General features: G+C 41.5%; 1 protein-coding gene across 1 annotated transcript in view; it reads left to right on the forward strand.

Annotated features, from left to right (window-relative positions):
- DSCAM (DS cell adhesion molecule) overlaps window positions 1-22736 on the forward strand; it is a 636299-nt gene that overhangs the window by 477906 nt on the left and 135657 nt on the right. The window contains 3 exon segments of the mRNA XM_038408200.2: window positions 10765-10961; window positions 15246-15342; window positions 16805-16933. Coding sequence (XP_038264128.1) covers window positions 10765-10961; window positions 15246-15342; window positions 16805-16933 — 423 coding nt within the window.

Genomic DNA, 22736 nt, shown 5'->3' on the forward strand with positions numbered 1-22736 from the left:
CACCTTGTCCCTTCCTGCCTGCACAGTGATGAAAGGCAGCTAACACCTCCAGGCTGCTGCTGGCCACCAACATAACCCAGCTGCCTCCTGTCCCCCATCAACAGCATGGGCAGGAAGGGGTTAAGCCCTCAGGATGCATTGTGCACCAGGGCCCAGGGAACCTGACTGCAGGGGCTTCAGCGAACCTGGGCAGAGAGGTGGCTCAGCAGAGGAGGATGCCTAGGGGACAGAGCAGCCCCCTGCTTCTTAGGGGCAGGACCCAGGGCAGGGTGGGTGAATGCAGAGGGTGCTAAGTCCCTACTTGGGGGGCTGCTGTGGAGCTTCCAGTGTCAGGGTGTGAACAGGCTGGGAATCGCTTCCCTCCGCCACTCCAGAGCTTAGCTAAGGGGCAGAGAGGTTTCCCCGTGGCAGCGCTATGTGGGAATTTGGCACATGCAGAGCTTAGCTCCTCCACACCCGCACCCTAGGCCAGAGGGTCTTGGGCTTTCCTGGGGTGCCGTCCGAGCCAAAGGCAGTGGGGGAAGGAAGGAGCCTGCTTGCCAGGCTGTTGGTGAGCTGAGCATGCTGACCAGGGGCTGGTTCTCTGCACAGTGCTGGGAACGGGATGCGCTCCACTGGGCGGGGGGGGGGAGGGAATATGGAGGAGCCACAGGGCTGGGGAGGTGAAGGGGCAAAGCAGGTAGAGGACAGTGAGAGGGGAAGCACATAAATAGCCAATGGGTGGGCAGCAGAGGCAACATGTAACCAGCCACTGCCTGGCACCTGCCCGCACTCATCAAACACCGCAGATTGCAGCAGGCACCCAGTGCCAGCCAGAAACAGGACAAGGAGCAGGGCCCTGCTGGCCAAGAGCCAGCATGCAGCAGGGGCTGTACTGTCAGACCAACAGGGGGAGCGGCCAGCCCTACATGCTGCATCTTCACCCCGCCACCAGCCTTGCACACCCACCCCCATCATCGGCCACTGACCCCTCATTGGGTGGCTGGCAAGCAGGGATCCAGCCAGCAGCAGAACCCACCAGTGCTGATGTAGGGGAGACACAAAATATGGGACAATTTGCCCCTTTTAAAGAAAAAGTCAGATACCTGCAGGAGGGCTTATATATGGGACTGTCCCTTTAAAAACAGGACATATGGTCACCCTAGTTTTAAAGGTGGTTTGGAATTGAGCAAACAACATTTGCTCCTCCACCCTACTATAGAGAGCCTGCAAGTGCTATCATCCCATCAACAGTTCTTTCTTCAGCTTCTAGGAGTCCTTGGGAATATAGCACCTATTTGCTGCTTGTAGGCTCACTATAGTGGTAATTATTCATTATACATGCAGAGAGCGGGTATTTTTAGAATTCTTCCTTGGTGGATGTTTTTAACTACCTGGTTGAATTCAGCTAAACACAGAAAAAATGAAAAAACTCACAACGTTGCAACTTTCTTATAAAGAGATTTTCAGTGGAATTCACGCCAGGTTCACTTCAGTTTACTAATGCCTTGTGGTGGGTGAATCTAAAAAGATTGAGAAGTTTGGCTCAGATGGTTATCTCAAGCTTATCCTAACTTATTAAAGCCTCTTTGGTGTGGAATAAGAATAGCTTTTCTAAAGGTAAATCAACATGTCCATTTTCAGTTCCTGATGAAATAATAAGTACAGTGGTGGACAAACATTACAGAGAGGAAATAAAGGCAAGTTAACAAACTTTACTGAAACTCAGTAAAGATCCAGGTTCAGTATAGTTTGAGATTTAGATGTAAGATGTCTGCACACGTTCTTATTTTATCTGAATCAATTCAACAGTTCTTAATAGTAACCTCTTCTACTGAATTCTGCACCTTGATTTTGGATGGGGAAGTTAACAATCTCCACCAGTGAAGTTATTCCCTACAATATCCACTTAAGGAAGGAGAAGATAACTGGTTGACATAAAAAATTAAACCATCATCCTTCCAGGCAGAAGACCAGCTTTAAATACAGAACCCTCACTACATATATACCAGCAGATCTGGGCTCATACGGCAAAATTCAGATCTTGAAGGTATGAATTGTCATACTGGCTCAGACCTATGGTCTATATAGTCCACAATCCTAGCTTCAACAGGGGTCAGCACAGCAACAGATACTGTGCAAAGAACCCCCCAGTAGGCAGATGAGGGGTAATCTGGCCCCCAGGGAAGCCTCCTCCTAAATCCTAATAACTGGAGATGGTTAAGCCCTGAATCATGAAGCTTTATATCCCTTCCAAAACACTTTAAAAGTAAGTATTTACTGCTAAAACTATGACTTCTTGTTATTCATATACATTTTCTTGTTTGAATCTTACTACATTTTGACCCTGATGACATGCTGTGGGAGTTTATTCCACAGTCTATTTATCTCAGTCTGAATGTTCCTAATGTCATTCAGTTATTTGGCTTTGGGTTTTGGTTTCAGCACATTTCTTCTGCCAATAAAGCCAAAACGGTGAAGTAAATTCTACTGAGAAATATATTTTATTGATTTTATTAAATAGATTGTTCAAGATGGTTTGTCAATAAAGAACCAAGATATTTAATTAAGCTACTTACACCACTTAACAATAGTTGGTTAAAGATAGAAGGAAAGAGAAACATGTAGTCTTAGGAATGTGGCTTTGATACCAGAGATCTTCTTTTGACATGGAGGGAGAATAAGAGGAGAGTCTTGGAGAGTTTATGGGCTAGGATCATTGCAAACAGATTGTGGAGAGCAAGAAATCAGCTCTGGAGGGAAAGGAAATATGTAGCTATACGAATCCTTGCTATGGCAATGAAGAGTCAGTGCTGACGACTGTGTTAGAGGAAATGGAGGCTAAGGAAGGATATAGTTGTCACTAAAGAATAAAATGATTTCTTCTTATATATTTTTTCTAGTGTCCTGTCTAAGAAAGTTTGCTTGAATATTTTGTTTCTTATGATCTATTTACTTGTGTCACACAGACAGCCCTGGTAACACTCCCTCTGCTGGACACTCACCAGACTGCTGTGTCTGGGTCCCACATTCATGTGTCCTTAAGCTTCCCCTGCTCTGAGTAGACTATCACACTGTCTCTTTCCTTGGCCTTTCTGGCACATTTCCTGGGCACAGGCTCTGTGTCTGTTACTGCTTAACAAAACAGGACCAGATGGCCCAGTTGCCCCAGGACCAGCATGCTTACCCCCCAAGTACCTTCACCAAACCCTCTCCCAGAGCTGTGTCAGTCTCTAAGGTGCCACAAGTACTCCTTTCCTTGTGCGCACTGTGTTTTTACCATTCATTTTTTTTCAGGGACACAGGATAGGTGTAGCACATAACATAAACAGGCTTTGCAAAGATTTCTAAACATAATTACTATTACATTAGTGAGCACAAAAGATACACAGATCTAGAAAAAATAAAAGATACACAGATCCTATAAACATTTCCCTGCCTCGGTTCCCTCACCATCCTGGAACATTCCTTGGACTTAGGTCAGAGTCTTCTGCAGTGTTGTTGACCCCTGTCCTGCAGTTCATGGTTTCTCCTCTGAATCACAGAGTGTCTCTCTCTGATCCTTCCAGTCAGTATCCCTTCACACATATTCTTCCCCCACACCATCCCATATTCAATGAGAGGCCCTCTCTTTTAGAACCTCCAATCCCTTTTGGCAGCCTCATCAGGTGATCAAAGTCAGGTGATTCGTTGCTTAGTTATGTCACCCCTGAAGTTCAGACTTGAAAAACTGGTGTTCACTGGGTATCAGCCATCTCTTTGTCCAAGGTTATTCCATTTGAATGTTCAATCATCAAAGGTTAATGACCATCTATTGTTAGCCATGTGCCAGGTGCAAGAATTTCTCCTGTTATCTCCTGTGAGTTTCAATAGGGAGGCAAAAGACAACAGGCAAACAACCTCTGCATTCAAAATAGAGTTTGCAGTCTGACACAGATACACAGAAGATCCCCAATATCAACCAGAATTCATAAGCTGCACATAGATAGACTTCCCCAAATCATCACAATTTTTTATAAAGGAAAAAGGATAGAAATGGAGTTTGGTTTGGCATTGAAATATCAGTTAGTTAGCTGTTTGCTGGCACAGTTAAAACTAGAGAAAAGAAAAAAGAACCCCAAAACCAAATTTCCCTGAAGCTCTGGGAATTCAGATTCAAAGCCAAACTTCACACTTTTTGCAGCTAAATTCTGCCTTTGCCACTAGCTCAATGTATGGGACAACATATAGTTGCCACGAAAGCAGATTGTGACTCAGACATGCAAATTGATAGATGCACTACCACCCAATGTATTTTTAAGATTCTTATGTATACCTCTGATGTAAAATATCAGTTTTGGACTTTGAGTACTCATAGAAATATTAGTATTATAGAACGCTGTACTCAAATTCTGAAAATATCAAAAGCTTTTTTTATTAAGCTGACCCTTTTGAGTTAAGCATTTAAAATACCCCCCTTTCATTTTGTAGGCCATATGCGATTTTGAGTAATTAAATTCATGCAGCACGTATTTAAATTAAATTATTCTCAGACTTGTGTCCAGGACATTCTTGAACTACAAGTCTGTAGTAGAGGGAGAGATACTTGTTATCAGTTTTATGCTACTAGAGAGAATATTAATGAATTCAGATTAAATTTGGTGAGTAGTTTTAGCTGAAAAAAATTGATTTTTTTCAAACAAGTCAAAATGGTTCATTTAGACCATTTTGAAATTAAAAGTTTTGACTTTTCCTTTTGAAATTTTTCCTTTTGAAATTTAGCTCTGTTTATTACAAAAAAAAAGAGTTTAAAAAAGCAGAAACAAAACAAAATGAAAAACGGTTTGTTTTTTTTCTTGGTTTCAAATAAAAAATACCCTAAAACAACAAAGCAAAATGAAAAATTGAAGGGGAAAAAAAAGGGTTCATGGTTTCGTTTCCTTTTGGGTGTTTTTCAATCGGAAACAAACTTTTGTTTTTTGTTTTCATTTTGGTGAGAAAATAGAACAAATTAAGTTTAGAAACACTGGGAGTTTTTTCAGATTTCTGGAAGGCACCTCAAGAAGTGCCGAGGCAAGACCAAATAAACCTAGACCATCCCTGACAAGTATTTGACTAACCTATTCTTAAAAACCACCAGTGACAAGAATTCCACGAATTCCCTTGAAAGCCTGTTCCAGAGTTTTTAACTATCCTTATAGTTAGAAAGTTTTTCTTAATATCTCACCTAAATCTCCCTTGTCGCAGATTAAGTCGATTACTTCATGTTCAACTTTCAGTAGACATGGACAATAATTGATCACTGTCATCTTTATAAGAACCTTTTAACTTATTTGAAGACTGTTTTCAGCCCTCCATCCCCCTCCCCCCGGTGTCCCCACCCCTCCTTCATTTCTTAAAGGACTAAATATGCCCAGTTTTTTTAACCTTTCCTCATAGGTCAGGTTTTCTAAAACATTTATTATTTGTGTTGCTCTCCTCTAGACTCTGACCAATTTGTCCACATCTTTCCTAAAGTGTAGCACCCAAAACTGGGCACAATACTCCAGCTGAGGCCTCACCAGTGCCAAGTAGAGTGTGACAATTACCTCTCATGTCTTAGGTAAGACATGCCTGTTAATACACCTCAGAATGGTTTTAGCCTTTTTTGCAACTGTATCACATTGTTGGCTCATATTCAGTTGTGATCCACTATAACCCCAGATCCTTTTCAGCAGTACTACCACCTACCCAGTTATTCTCCTTTTTGCATTTGTGCATATGATTTTTCCTTCTAAGTGGTAATACTTTGTACCAGGGCCAGAGGTAGCTGCCTGATTCAATGGATGCACTATACTGTAGTCAAGGGGGTCACTGACAACCCACAGAAGTTCCCTCTGCCCCAGCACCACAACCCTAAGCCTGTCTCGGTATGGAGGGGAAGCCCAGAGGGAGGGGAAGCTGGATAGTGACCTCATCCTGCAGTGGTGGCTCCTGTCCCATAGGACTGGGTTGGGCTTTCCACTCCAGTCATTGTGACCTGGCACACAGATTCACAGTGTCACTCAGGTTTGGCCTGCTTGGTTTCATGGTGGGTGCAATTGAATCCATGCTACAGCCGCTCCTGCTTTGCACTTTTCTTTATTGAATTTCATCATGTTGATTTCAGACCAATTCTCTAATTTGTCAACGTCATTTTGAATTTTAATTCTGTCCTCCAAAGTGCTTGCAATCCCTCCCATTTTGGTGTCACTTCCAAATTTTATAAGCATAATCTCCACTCCATTATCCAAGTCATTAATGAAAATACATAATAGTACTGGACCCAGGGCAGACCATTGTAGGACTTCACTGGATACATCCTTCCAATCTGACAGCATACCATTGATAACTATTCTTTGGTTATGGTTTTTCAACCAGTTATGTGCCCACTTTAAAGTAATTTCAGCTTAATCACATTTCCCTAATTTTCTTATGAGAATATTATGTGGGATTGTGTGAAAAGCCCTACTAAACGTAAGCTGTATCACATCTTACTGCTTCCCTTCCTATCCAGTAGGCCAGTAACCCTGTTGAAGAAGGAAATTAGGATGGTTTGGCATGATTTTTCTTGATAGATCCATGCTAGCTATTACTTATCACCATATTATTCCCTAATAGTTTACAAACTGGTTCCCGTATCCAGGTATCAACTTTAGGCTGCTTGGTCTATAATTCCCCAGGTCCTCTTTGTTCCCCTTTTTACTAAGATCTATTCATCATGCTATAACCTCTATTTGGAGACTATCCCATACTGATAGGGGAATCAATCAACTAGATAATTTTATAGGTTTTTTTTTCCATTGCTAGCTTCCATGATTAACCAAATTTGTGAATATTGAGTTCATACACTACTGTAGAAATACTGTCTAAGCATAGTTTACAACAAACAGAAAATGCCTGTGAACTTCTAAGCCCCATGTCCGCTCTGACTAAATTCAAAAGTGCAAGTTCAGGCACTTGGTGCTAGAACTTGTAAGCCACATTTTCAAAGGGCCTCCTTTTCATATCCTACATCATTTAGAGCATAGGTGCAGCTGTCTGTCCAAAGTTTCAGGACCAGGGCCAAAATGTGCCAGTGTCCCCAGGTACACATATAAAACCCACGTTTGTGTCCATAAATTGGATAACTGTATATGCCTAATTTAGTGATTTGTAAGTTTAGATGCAAATGAGTGCATACCTCAAAAGCTGACACTCTGACTATATGGTCTTGTTGACAGTTGGAAAGTCACACTTTGGTGAAATAAATCAGCTGAGCAATACAGTATTATATTTTGTGAGACTCCTGGAGAAATGGGGACCACCACTTCTTTTTATGAAAGCAGGAATTCCTGTCAACTTAGTTTCCTCTTCCAAGTAATCTTTAATGTGGAACACTTCTCTGTAAAAAAGTTTATCAGGATTTAATATACGAACAGTTTTACAAGACATACATAATCAGACTGCATAATGATGCCTGGTAAATGTATCATATCTCAGAGAAAACCTTTCTAAGAATCCCATCTGTAATTAGATCCAATTTTTAATTCTAACCCACAGCTCCACAACCATTTTAATTATCAGATTGGTTTGTTATGGTTCAGAAACCCTTCTAACGGAAAGGGCTGCATCCTGACATATTGTCACATCCAAGCATCAATAGCTCTGACACGTGAAAAGGTCATGCCACCAATCATTAGCATTTCAAAACAGCAATTATAGTAATTCATTTTAAAAAGGTTTCTTCTTCTGTCCACTAGCAATGGCTTAGTCTGGAAGAAAAGACTGGAAAGGCCCTGAACCAAGTTGAGTGGCACTATTTTCTTTCCGAAATTGAGACCCACAAAAATTTAAATGAAACGAATTGACTGTTTGCCTGACAAAAAGAGGCAGGCTCACCAGGCATACAAGTGGAGAGAACAGTACTGTGGAAGTAGGTCTGGATGTGAGAGGTTGGCAAGGAGTGTCCTCCCTCTACTCCCGCCCCCAGGCACCTCCAAGTAAAGGGCCTGATTCAATTCAGAGGAAGGTGGTTCCGTTCAGCACACAGAGCTTTCAAACTTTTTCAGCCTGGGCTAGATCTTAACTGAATGACGGACGTCTTTCCTATTTGCAATTGCCTAGGCCCTCTTTCCAAGCATTCATGAATTGCCTACCAACCCTGCCACAAGGGTTGCCTCGGAAAAGTACTAGCTGTGTTTTTAACTGCCTGAATGGCTGATAGTGGAGTCCTGACATCATGTCTTTAACATTTTATTTCTGTCATACGCTTTCTTATGTCATCATATGAACATATTATCCCAATAATTTACTGTGTTTCTCTTATGCTCGCTCTCACCTCCCTACATGGAAGGTATTTATTTTTTCATTACTTTCCAAGGCTTGGAGAGGACGGAGACAGTGAAGCAACATTTCTAGTCTCAGTCCAGAGCATCTGAAAGGGTTAATCCTTCATCGCCTCTATCACCGAGACTCCTCATATCTGCCTGTCCTTATCCATTGACATGCATGTCCGCATGCTTTTATCCACTGTTATTCCAAACACTGGATAGCAGGGTGAGGCACAACATGGCACCATTTTTTTATACCTTGTGCCTGTGGTAGCCTACCCAAGGTCAGAGGACAAATCTTCAAGATTGTACCCACAATATAATCTGTAGGCAAACCTACTTCCTGTCAGTGTAAAGATGGAAGTGGCTGTCTTGAGCAGACTTACTTCAGTACATTTCCTTGGTGGGGACTGTTTTCTCACTCTGCTCAGACAACAGCTTAATGATGGTAGCACCCAGAAGAAGGGAACACTTAGCTTGCCTGACTCCAAGATGAAGAAAAGGAAACAGGCTTTGCTCCTTTCCTGGAAAGAAGCGGGAGGCTTGTGGCTGGCTTATCGGACAGACAGAGAGAAGGACCTCAGAAGGTCTCATTCTGATACTGCAGCAGCAGTGCAGGTCAGGCTGGGTTCTAATCACTGAACGGTTCTTTCTTCTCTCCTGCCATGATCTCTACATAAGCGGGGAGCCAGATGTGTGAGTGACTAAAGCACTTCTTCTTCACTCCCTCAGGTGGCAACTCAGGGAGCAGAGTCTCGGTGTATGTCTACACACCATTTTGGAGATAGCCTCCCAGCCAAAGTTGACCAACTTGGATTAGAGGGGTTCTTGCTAGCACTCTAAAAATATCTGTGTAGAGAGCATGCTAAAGTTGCAGCTCAGGCTGGAGCTGGGCTCTGAAGCTCACACCCCTCCTTGACTCCAGAACCTGAGCTCCAGCCTGAGCTGCAACTTAAAGTATTGTCCGTACAGCTATTTTTAGAGCTCTAGCACAAGCCCTGCTAGCCCAGGGCTGTTGACACAGGCTGGGTGGCTTGCTCCAAAATGCTGTGTAGAAAAGCCATAGGCGGCCAAGAGTGAGTGTAGTGTGATATTCAGCAGCACATCACAGCATTTGTGGCAGTGCTCACTTTTTGGCCAATGTGTGTGGTGGGAACAGGCAGTGGCCCTGAGTTCATTCCAGATTCCACTCCACAGGCTACATGTCTGATTGCTCCATGGCCCATCCTGGCCTGCTTTAGAGCATGTTGTTCAGAAACTTACATATACAACTGGACACAAAGCTGATGCCACACTGTTCCTCTGAGTGGCTCTGCTGCTCCTTTCTTGTGATCAGGCTACTGTCAAAATTTAGGAGTCTTCTAAATGTCAGTTATCTTCTGGCTCACAAGAACAGAACAAGCAGTGCAGAGAGACAGTGCAGGGCAGCAACCACAAACTAACCCAGCACCCCTGTGTGCTTATTGTTGGTGAGTCACTCAGCTGTGGTTCGCTTTATTGCATCACCCAGTGTCAAAGGAAGGCAGATATTTCAGGGTCTGGTTTTCTTGAAATGATATTTTGAGAAGAGGTTCAGTTTTGGAGTTGTCAGTTCTGAGCCTGTCTTTTTAAGGAACCGTGAGGGGAGGACATGCAATAAAAGACTTCTAAGGACTACAAATAATTACATCTATGCCATAATGTAGATTTTGAAATGAAACTTGAAAATTGCATTTTCTTTATATAGATTGTGACAAAAGTAAGATTTTACAGCTTTTTTATTCTTCTTAGCCCCATAGAGCCAACACAGCAGACAATTAGCATGAATAGACTGAAAACTGACTACTCAATATGGCAGGAGAAAATCAGGATAGATTTAGCATCAGCTTTATATCTAAACATGTGCAGTACATATGATAATTATATACTCTGCCTACATAGATCGTAAGTTCCTCTGTGCAGCCATCTGTCTCTTGTGTTTTTGTACAGCTCCTAGCTTAATGGGGCCCTGATCTCCACTGTAATGCTGACAATAATGCATAATATATTTATAAATAAATAGAAATGTAAATGCATGTTCCATTGGTCTTCCTTAGTCATTTCTACTGAATCTCAACATAGAAGCATGGCACTGAATGTAAAGTTCTTCCATCACATCTTTACAGGCCATGTCCCTGACTGCTTATGGCTCACAGTAATTTTCTGTATCGTTGCATATTTTAATTTATCAAAGATAAGGATGGACTCAAGCTTCAAATCTAGATTCTTAGCTCCCTAATGTGTAAGAAGAATTGTTTGGATCTCAGATGTTGGCTCGGGACCATCTTCAGTTAAAATATTATTTCTGATATTACATAAAAATGAAAATAAAACCATTGGCTATGTATTTGTGCTAGCTAGTGACATATCAAGAGCATGGCTGAGCCTGAGACTCCAAGGCCAGACCTCGGTTAGAGTAGCTGTCTCACTGATGAGCTGCCTTGTTTTTGATTTTTAGTTCCTGCTATGATCACTTCCTATCCAAACACCACTTTGGCAACACAGGGTCAAAAGAAAGAGATGAGCTGCACAGCACATGGAGAGAAACCCATCATAGTCCGCTGGGAGAAAGAAGATCGAATCATTAACCCTGAAATGTCTCGCTATCTTGTTTCCACCAAGGAAGTGGGTGATGAAGTCATCTCTACCCTGCAGGTACTAAAGCAAAGTGACCGATGACCTGTTTATACATTCTAGAGCATTGCTTGCTTCTATTTTTTATGGCTGAGGACACCAGGCACAGCTGCCCCCACCCTTCCTGCCAATCTAAAAATAATGATATGCCTCTTGCTTATACTGCTTTTAGTCAGGAGTAACTGAAGTCAGTGGAGTCATATTGGTACAAAACCAGTGTAAGAAGGAAGAGAATCGGGCCCTGTGTTTTTCAAGTGCCCTCTCTCCCTCTTCCCGTCTGGGCTTCTGAGTGGCACCAAGGCAGTCAGAGTAATAATCAGATAAAATGTCCATTAAAATATCCTAAACCAAGTGAGGTTAAAGGAAAAAGTGCCTCAGGGACATGAGAAGGACTTGCGCTGTGTCTGTTAATATTCAGCAGATACTGGATATTGTAGCAAAAATCATCCAGCCAGCTGGCAAGAAGTCATATTTCACAGCTTTGCTGTTACTTATGTGAAATGCAGCTCTCTGGTGGCATCATAGCTATGAATCTTGCTTTATCTGTCAAATATAGACAGGGCTCAGTTAAGCCAGAAGAGACTCAGTTGGAAAGGGTATGGGAAGGAGGTGTACCACCTTAATGGCATTATGGCTTTGTGAGGCATAGTGTCGCATGGGCACTAGTGGGAGAAAGAGCAGAGGTAGCCCTTGCTAAACAAGTGAAGCTATCCTAGTAGGCTGGTGCCATGAGCCTGCCCTCACTCTGCCTAGAAATGCATTCTGGATACAGTATTGTTTCTGGTGGTGCTAGCTTGCCCATTCTTCCATTACGGCAGCCTGCAGCAAGGGACAAAGGGCTTCTTGCACCCTCTCCCCATCACTGCATCCAGCCTGACACAGCCACAATTTGGCCTGGAGTCTGTATTACCAGTACGTGTATAACACACTATCCAAGTCGCTGAGACCAGGTGATGAATCCTAACGTGGTTTTGTAATACAGCCCTTCTTAGTGTTGAAATTGACATCAGGACTAAGGACATCAGCACAGGCTACATCTGATGCTGCTGCACTTTTTGGTCCAAAATACCCTGTATTTAAAGATGTAGGTGGATGTCATGCCTAATGTAGCAATTGGGGCACCTTTCTTTGATCTTCTTTTGCTTTTAACTATTGTTTCCAGTGCAGTTTGTCACCAGGAATCCCTCCAGGCTCTAGAGCCCTGGAAGCACCGGTGTCTCCCCTTGTCCCCCACCTCTATTTGGGAAGGTCACCAACAAGGCTGTTTCCCCCCCCACACACACACACTTCTGTCTGGGCAGCAGGGCTAAGCAACACTTCACTTTTCTGCAGCTCATCTGTTGAGCCGCTACCGTCTTCTGTCTTGGGATGGATGGAAAGATGTAGTGGAGGAGGGACTGACAACATCTTCAAAGGGAGGGATAAAAGGAAGTGGAAGGTCTTTGGGAAGAAAATTATTTGGAACAGCAGATGGGAAGGATTAAGAAAAGACAAGGTCAGGTGAATTAAACAGTGAGTTTTATTTAAAACTCATCAATAAACATAAGTTACTAACCCGCCCATCTATGTTTTTGCATGTATATTTAGTAATATACTAAAAAAAACCAAACCCCACAGATTTTTCAAAAAACCTTCCAAAGAATACAATGCAAAACGTTCTGCATAATTTGGCAAAATTCTTGTTGATTTCCAGTACTGCTTTTCAGTTACACTATAAAAAAAACAAGAAGAGATGTTTTATATCAAACTCAAGGAAATAACTCTAGCTCTGTGATGATGCTAAGCTATACTCGCACAGTAAAATATAGCTTTTTCTTCACTAGCTGGAAGATGTTTTGAAGAATATCCAGTAAAGCTCCTGTTCTACTTTTGTTGAAGTCAATGTGAGTTTTGTCATTGACTTCAGCGAGAGAGGATAAGGTCCTATGTGGGTGTGTGCATGTACGTATGCAATGAATAATATTTATTACATACAAATAAATCTGTTGTGCAAATAGATACATTAGCATGGGTCCTTGCACCCACAACCATCTTGCTGATTTTAGTGTGATTCCATCTGGGTGCATATGATAGCACTTCTGTGTGCAAGATTGGGGCATTAATCCCTTTCTTGGTTAGCAAATTGTTCATGAAATAATATGGTAGTGATATATATATATTATATAGAAGGAGAGATAGCTATATATATAAATGAACAAAAAAAGTTACAAGAATATTATTAAGGTTGAAAAGTCAAGCTCTCAAAAGTTAAGAAACGTCAGAATTAAGGTTGCCTGTGCAACCTTAATTTGTCCCCCTCACAGTCTTTAATTACATGATCACATAATGTTTTTTCCACAGGAAACCCTACCTCATTCAGTACACCACATGGACAGTGCTCACTTAATGAACAGCTATTGAATATATAGATATATATTTTAGTTTAATTGTTCTGTGTTGGCCCCAGGCCGTATTTACTGCACACTATTCAAACCCTATTCTGAATATAAAACTATTCATTTCCTCATAGGATTCTCTATGGCACTCATAATTATACTGTCTGAGTGCTTCTCAAACATTAATTAATCTATCTTCACAGACAGCCTGGGTGAGGTGAAGTGGAGGTATTATCCCCATTTTACAGATGGGGAACTGAGGCACAGAGAGATTATGATCAAATGTTTCCACACATTTTGGGTGTCCATTTTAAGACTCCTACAACTTGATTTTTCAGAGTATGTAGCATTATATAGCACTTTATATGTTAAAAGCACAGCTCCCATTGATTTCAGTTGCAGCTATGAGTGTTCAGTACTTCTGCAAATCAGATCCAAGGGTCTCAAATCAGGCACCCAGAAAATGAGAAAAACACAATTAGTGACCATCTGTGAAAAGTCTGATTTAAGTGATTTGCTGAGTACCACATAAGAACTCTGGGACAGTGGCAGGGATAGAATCCAGTTCTCCAGGACAGCATTCAGCTGCTTTAACCATGAGACCATCCTTTCACTTCCCACAATTCCCTGCCCTCTCTATGTTAGAATCACACAGTTTCCTTCTCCACACTGCCTGGATTGCCAGCAGGGGAGTTATTGAGAGCACAGGAGAGACAGGTTCCTTTCTCTCATTTCCTTTGCTTGGTCCCACCCTGGCCTGGAGCAGCTGGGAGCAGCCATTACAGGGAAACTCCAGCTTCTATGATATAGCTCTGGGCTGGAAGGCACATGTTCAGCCACTCTGTGAGCATGGCTCATGCAGAATCTGGTCAGCTCTAGGAGAAGAGAGAGGATGCAGCATGCTCCGTAAATTTGTATGATGGCTCATGTGCAGTCCTGTCACGTAGGATTTGTGAGGGGATGATGCATGAGCAGTCTAGTCAGCACTTTGAGCTGGGAGAGGTTTGAACATACTCAGTTAGGAGGCAGTCTGTGGAGATTTTAGCTGCTGAAGTCATGGCTCTCTATTGGGCATTTACAAACTGGAATTTTTTAAAGTCTTATAACTTGGCTACATTTGGGTGGATTTTCAAGGGGATGAAAAAAAGGCACATCCCTGATAAGTCACCCCCTTGCCAAATTTCAGGTCCCTGTTCCAAAGCACAGGGTTTGACCATTGTGACTGAAATTAAAAAAACAGTAGCCTGAGACAGACCGCTTAATAATAGCTGGCTCTACCAGCTACACCTATAATATATGTAAGTGCATATATATATAATGTGTAGATATCATTATTATGGTGCTTATATCCAGAGTTTCGTGCAATAATTTGTGACACCATACATTAAATTGCATTTATTATGCATTTTTGACCACCTCATCTGCACTCTGCCCACAAATCCATCTCCACTAGGATTACTTCCAGATATTAAGTTGCTTCAAACATCTGCCATTTTCCTTTTAAAAAAAAACAACCTGCCAAAGAAAAGTTTCTTTCATGCTTTCAAAGTAAAATATTTAAGTGATCTTAGGTGCAGAATAGGGAATATTGAGCCCTGGATCAGTGAAAAATTAAAGATCTGACCTCATGTAACCCAACAGAGCTAAAAAAAGGGTTCTACCACTGGAAAGGGGAAATGCCCAACTTTCTAGTAAATTTAGCTCTTGCTTCTAGTCTTGATGGATACCAGCTTTTTGGACCTTACACTCATGCCATTAATACTTATTTTGCATAGTTACATGTGTGTTATATACACACATACAATATCAGTGTACTACTGCAAAGAGAAAGTTTATATCATTTCCCCACTATGTATCTGAAAGATGCTTATATTTGTTTGTTTTCTGTACATATTGTTGAATCAATGGCTTCTTTTCAATCCACCTCTAGATTTTGCCAACTGTGCGTGAAGATTCTGGCTTCTTTTCCTGCCACGCTATCAATTCTTATGGGGAGGACCGTGGAATAATTCAGCTCACTGTGCAAGGTAGGAAGAGGACAACATAAGGAAAAAAACACAACTATTGTAGTACAGTAAGTGTATGCCATGCTCAGAAATCTGTTTTGGGGGGAGGTGGTAGTCCCTAATTAAACATATTCCTAATTGTCAGAGAAATTAGAAGGTGCATCAGAATCTTAAACTCATATTTTCTAGCACCATAGAATCAATCACAATGAAGCTTAAACTCCAGAGTCTTTGTAGAAATGTACAGATGAGTAAAGGGAGTATTTTTTATATGCACTAGTTGACAATTTACTTGTCAGACATAAAAATCCATCTAGCACATAAGCTGTAGGGACAGTATACTTGAGGGTTGGTTTATTTATTTTTTAAATCAAGAAAATGGTTTAAACTCAGCTGAAATAAAGCAAAAGCAATTTGATGTGTTTTTTTTCAGGAGAAATGTTCAACCTACTATACATTTAGAAACAAAATATTTCAAGTTCAGTCAGTCAAAATAAATTTTAATATATTTGTGCAACTCAGGCTCCAGTAGCCTGTATCGCCAGGGGCTGGGTTCTCCCTCCTGTGGGGAGTTCAGTCGGGCAGACAGCAGCAGGTTGTGGAGTGGTTTAAGGTGATGGTATTTTAGATGCAGAGCAGAGGCAGAACTCAGCCACTGGCCACTGCTGGTTTGCCACATGACACTAGCTCATGTGCTTTTATGCCTTGGAGCATAACATTTCTAGTACTTGCAAAAAATCTTTCTCCCAACCCTTGGTTCCCTTTTGACTACAGGTTCCACAGCATGTCTGAACCAGCCCTGTCAGAAATTCAGGAGGAAACTGGGAGCCAGGTTCTCATTTGCCTAAGGGTCCTTTATACTGCTCTGGCAATGTAAAGGGATCTTAAACTGGGCATAAGCTATATATATATATGCCATATAAGTGGGCATAAGCTATATATATATATATATGCCACATTGTATAACAGCATGAAGTGGGCTTAATGTAAATGAGAATCAGGCCCTTGGTTTTGAACCCTTCTTTTATTAATTTATATTCAAAGGCTTGGGATTCTTATTCCCCCCAACCCCTGACAGTTTAGTCCTAAAAGTACTGTCCTTATGTATGTACCATCACATACATTCAAAATGTAGATGTACCAATGCAGTGTGACAGTTATAGGCAGAACCTCCCCTGGCATGAATACTGCAAATGGGAGTGGAATTTAAGCAATACTACAATATGTTGCATCTATGCAGGTGTACCATTAGTTAGTAATCCAAGACAAATTCAGTCGCTCTTATTTTGAAAAGTGACTTTTCCTTCCTCCATAGAATGTTCTTCAATGGGTGGTTAAATGAGTATAGATATTAATGAGGGAGCAGAGAAAATGGCATGAGATCATCCTGTTAACAGACCACATTAGAGCCATGCTCATTATTATAGCTTATGCTTCGTACCGGCGTTCTTTTGACTAAAGCAGAGTCTGTCTGTTAACTCAGAGCCACCAGATCCTCCTGAAATAGAAATCCGAGAGGTGAGAGCACGCAGCATTGCCCTCAGATGGACCATGGGATTTGATGGAAATAGCCCAATCACAGGCTACGATATTGAATGCAAGAACAAGTCTGGTAAGAGATAGTCTTCATTTGCAAGTGATCCATTTCTTATAACTAGTTTTTATTCTTTCATTATTTTGTTTTTACTGTAAACAGTGAATCATAAATCAAAACATCTTGATGGAAATTCTTCCTCGACAGTCTGTTTATTTCTCTACAGTGAGCTTTGTCTTTTGCTATTTCACTGTTTTTGATTTCTTATATTATGACCATTTTGTTTATATTTGGATGGTTGCTCTTCCCTTTTTTTAAATTGGGATATCCACAAACAACTGCATCAGATTTCCTGATGCAGCCTTAGCCATTCCAGCTTGTGACTGCCACAATGGATGCTGAATGGTACTAGGCCACTATTATTACCTTTACCTCCTTCTTCCCACTCCCCCACCCCGCACTGCCCATTTTTCCCAGTGGGGTAATTTCTCTGAACAGTGACCTTTTCTCTGGAGTGCTGAGCTACAGAAATTCTCTTCTGTTGTACGTAGGGTTGTGTGACGTTTCACCTTAACAGCAGGGTTAAGAGCCAAACTGCAGTCTTGGGAATGTACTAGGATAGACAAAGCAAGCTGTATAGTAGCTTGCTGAGCCACCAAGCTGAGTTTGCAGTAACCTCTGAAATGCTGCAAGGGACAGGCTAGTAGCACATATCTGCAGTACAACAGAAGCAGATATATTTCTGCTAGGTCAGCATTCAGCCATGTCAACATGCAACTCGTAAGTAAAGCTGACCTATCCGTCAGTATCACTACAGGTATGCTAATTTGTATTCTTAAAGGGAAAATACAGACACAGTGACATTTTAAACTGGTAAATATATGAACTTTTGGATTAAATATCATAGCTCTGCCTCTGGGCTGAACTTCATTTGCTCTGTAACGTAAAAGCTGCATTTTGGCTTGAGTTTCGACTGTGTTTGGACAGTTGGCAGAAAGAGTTACCAGTAAGGTCATGACATCACTTTCATTTATGCTTTCTCACATGTAATATGTTGTTGCTGTGTGTTATGCTATTGTTGTTAATTTAGTGTTACAAACATGTAGGTGAAAGATGTGAGTCCACCTGTTTCACAAACATTTTATAAGCAGCTTTGTAAGACATTACACACTCACAAATAAAGTCTTTCAAATTGTCCGGGGGAAAGAAGGAAAATACCCTGTATAGGAATAGAAAATGCAAAAAAGATAAAGGATTATGGAGCAAAGCTGAAAGGGTCATTGGAGAATGGTGAGAACTTGAAGAACTGGAAGAAAATAAACATAACTCCTGGTTCAGAAATCATCCCTAATCAGGAAAGAATTTAAACACAGGTTTGTCTTTAAGCACATGTTCACGTTCCATTGAAGTCCATACAAGTTAAGGCTATGTTTAAAATTTAAGCCTATGTTTAAATACTCTCGTATATCATGGCCCAAGAAAGGACTAGGAAGAAAGCAGAAAATTATGGATGAATAAGGCTCACCTTATTGATAAGTAAGCTTTAAAAGATATTAAAAAGGGACATTGAATTTGTTTGTTTGTTTTGTGCTGCTTCTCATCTTTGTGTTTGTTGTACTCTGTCTACGGAAATTATCTGTGGACATAGTCTAATACAGGGATCGACAACCTTTGGCAAGCGGCCCACCAGAGTAAGCCCCCTGGTGGGCTGGGCCGGTTTGTTTACCTGCCATGTCCGTAGGTTCGGCCAACTGCAGCTCCCACTGGCCGCAGTTTGCCGCTTCAAGTCAGTGGGAGCTGCGGGAAGTGGCGCGAACTGAGGGATATGCTGGCCACCGCTTCCCGCAGCCCCCATTGTCCTGGAGCGGCAAACTGTGGCCAGTGGGAGCTGCGATCAACCGAACCTGCGAACACGGCAGGTAAACAAACTGGCCCAGCCCACCAGGGGGCTTACCCTGATGGGCTGCTTGCCAAAGGTTGCCGATTCCTGGTCTAATAACTGATACGTTTTGAATATATATGGTTATCCGTGAAAACATATTGCTGATGAAATTAATAATGAGAAAGTATTTCATAACATTATATTTTTAACTCTTTGAAACTGATAACTAATTATACAAACTATATTCCACTATGACAGGTTTCAGAGTAGCAGCCGTGTTAGTCTGTATTCGCAAAAAGAAAAGGAGTACTTGTGGCACCTTAGAGACTAACAAATTTATTTGAGCATAAGCTTTCGTGAGCTACAGCTCACTTCATCGGATGCATTTGGTGGAAAAAACAGAGGGGAGATTTATATAAACACACAGAGAACATGAAACAATGGGTTTATCATACACACTGTAAGGAGAGTGATCACTTAAGATAAGCCATCACCAGCAGCAGGGGGGGGAAAGGAGGAAAACTTTTCATGGTGACAAGCAAGGTAGGCTAATTCCAGCAGTTAACAAGAATATCTGAGGAACAGTGGGGGGTGGGATGGGAGGGAGAAATACCATGGGGAAATAGTTTTACTTTGTGTAATGACTCATCCATTCCCAGTCTCTATTCAAGCCTAAGTTAATTGTATCCAGTTTGCAAATTAATTCCAATTCAGCAGTCTCTCGTTGGAGTCTGTTTTTGAAGCTTTTTTGTTGAAGGATAGCCACTCTTAGGTCTGTAATATTTTGCATTTGATTGGTCTGTATTTATTTTTCCTGTGCATGGGGTTGCCACTGTCCTGGTTTTCCCTGGATTGTTTCTTTTTTTGAGGTGGCTGTCCCAGGAAGTCTGTAAGGGTGCTCAGTACATACTGTCAACTGTTCAGTTTTATGGGTTCAGGATCATCCTGGATATCCAAGTTTGTGTAGCACAGAGGTAGCAATCCTACCTGTGCATGGTCTTTGATATGCAAAAATAACATATTAATATTACTATTGCTAGGTTAGGAAGTGGGAGTTAGGAGGATTCTGTTCCACAAAATAGAAGCAAATGTCATACTTGGTTGTATAAACTGCTCATAAGTCACAGTTTTTTGTTTGTTTGTTTGTTTGTTTGTTTGTTTGTTTGTTTGTTTTTTAAGGAGAAATTAGATTATTTAAAAATTGAAATGATACCGGTGAGTATAGTTCCCTAAAGATTATGGGCCAGATTCTCAGTCTAGCATCCCTGGAACCACAGCCCAGGATGTGCAGCTTAGCAGTGATACGACTTTAAGTTATGTGTGCACTTCCATGTTTCTGGTTCTGGCTTTCCATATCCACCTGTAATCCACTCCACCAACCCAGAAGAAGTGGAATTTAGAATGCCATCCCTCCCTGATGCACCCTCCTCCAACTCTGAGCCTACCTCTACACTGCTCAGGGAATCCCCTGCATCAGGATACTTCCTGCCTGGAGCGATCCAACTGCTTTCCTTTCCTACTAGGCTGGAGGAGTGATATAAAAGGGCAAGAATGCATCCCAGAATCAGGGTCTATATCTTCTTTGGTAAATCTGGTGGAATCTTTTCAGGTGATAATACAAAGTGCATGCAAGGGGGAAGTAGTGAACATAATGTACTTGGATTTCAAAACTGCATCTGAACTATACACATGATAAACCAGTAGCAAGGATAGCATAGTAGTTTAAAAAGTGGTTATGTGACTAGGGCACATTATAATAATAAAAGTTTGAGTCTGGAAAGAAAAAAGGAATGGGTGGAGGAACTGATGTATAAGACAAAACTTTAAAATCTGTATAGTGGTCATTTGCACTGAACTACTGTGCCCAGTCTTTGGCCATAATTCTATAGAAAAATCATCAAGAAGATAGAAAGGCAACAAAAAATACGAAAGCAGTGGTAAAGATAACTTATGCAGAATGGCTGGGGAAAGCAATGCTGAAGAAAAAGAGAGTCAAGAGGGGTTATTGCTGATTTTTTTCAGATGTTAAGAGAGACGGTGATCTTAGGAAAATAAGATCCTTGAACTAATATTAAACCCAGTGCTTGGTGTACACAGACGAAAGAAGGAAATAACAGGCTAGAAGATAATTTAGGCAAAACATTCATACAGCAGATGATAAGCATCAGTAATACCCTACCAAGAATAAAAGTGAAAATAACCAGCATAGTTATGTTTAAAGAGAATTAGATACTTAAGAAATAACATTGCAGGTTACTGCTGGATATGTCAACTGACTACTTAGGTACCTGGGTCCTTGTGATTGTATAGCGGTCAGAGTGGTAACTAGAAACCAGAAGGGGTGATTCTTTTCCCATCTATTCTGGAACTTCTGCTTCAAGTGAGAATTCGTGGAAAGACCTCAGGACACTACTCTCCGAGCTATGGCTTTATGGCCATACACATTACACCCAACATGAACATGTGTACATTTTTTTTTCTGATTATATTATACTTGAGTGTCTTATTCGCAAGTCTTAAAATGTGTGTCAGCCTAGAAATATCAGTTAATGAACAAAGGTCTACCTACAGTAAGTCTTAGGTGAATATTTAAAAAATTAATGGACAAGTCACTGGGGGGAAAAAGGCTAAAGTCATAGGTACAGTACTTCCAGCAAACCCCAAATCCAACCAGCAAGTCTCTCAAAACCGTTCCTAAACTGTGACCCAATGTCATCCCCCTTTCTCTTTCTCTGGTACCAAACCCACCATAAGACCCTCCAGTGAGGGCTTCATTCCAACTCTTGAGTAAACCCACTTGTAAATGTTCTCAGAAAGTAACCAGATTTACTGCCACTTCCGGAATGACAGAAATGGCCACAAACCTTTGACAAGCATCCTGAGCTCATCTTCCATCACCCAAACCTACCCTCTGCCCAAGTAAGACGCATTTGTAGCTCTGAAGCTCCTGCAATTTTAAAAGAGTACTGATAAGTAGTTAAACATGGGAAATCACAAAAGATAAGAAAATTCCGTTTCCATGACTTCCATGAGAATATGACTCAAATTCATTTTACATGAATGAATGAACTGTAGCAAAGGCAGGGAAGGATATGGGGGGCCCATTCAGGAGCAGCATGGGAAGGAAGCATTCTGCAGATTAAAATGGCATGCAGTGTTTAGTAATCTATTTTTGAAATGATGCCCAATCACACTGCATTACATTAGTCCTTTTCACTCTCACCGTGATGTTTTTACTGTAGACTTGATCCTGTACAATGCAGATGCTCAGTGTTGTGTTATAAGGTAAAGTGTGATGAGCAAGTCTTGGGAGCACAGGGCAACCTAGGACCATATAAAGGCAATCTCTGTTTAGGTGCATCACAACACCCTGCCCCTAGTCCTAGACTTATCCCAGTCCGCCTGCTTGGGTCATGTCCAGCCCTCTCCTGGGACACTCACAGACATTAATAAGTTTGTTGCGTCTTTACAGAGTCAATACACTGCAACTCGTTAATGTAACTGGGCTTTGACATACACCCTCAGTTCAATCCTAGCGCTGGGTTGGTTTGGATCAAAAGTAAAACAAGTTTATTTAATCCAACAGAGAGAGGATTAAGTGATGCCAAGTATAAGGAATAAAGGTAGATGGGGGTTACAAGCAAACAGAAGTCTAGCCTAATTTTGCAATTAATTGATCTTTGACTATTAGCGGTAAATAGGCCCAATGGCCTGTGTAATGGGATGTTAGATGGGGTGGGATCTGAGTTACTACAGAGAATTCTTTCCTGGGTGTCTGGCTGGTGAGTCTTGCCCACCTGCTCAGGGTTCAGCTGATCGCCATATTTGGGGTCAGGAAGGAATTTTCCTCCAGGGCAGATTGGCAGAGGCCTTGGGGGTTTTTCACCTTCCTCTGCAGCGTGGGGCACGGGTCATTTGCTGGAGGATTCTCTGCACCTTGAAGTCTTTAAACCACAAGATGAGGACTTCAATAGCTCAGACATAGGTCAGGGGTTTGTT

This window comes from Dermochelys coriacea, chromosome 1, assembly GCF_009764565.3.
Source record: "Dermochelys coriacea isolate rDerCor1 chromosome 1, rDerCor1.pri.v4, whole genome shotgun sequence".
Taxonomy (NCBI): Eukaryota; Metazoa; Chordata; order Testudines; family Dermochelyidae; genus Dermochelys; species Dermochelys coriacea.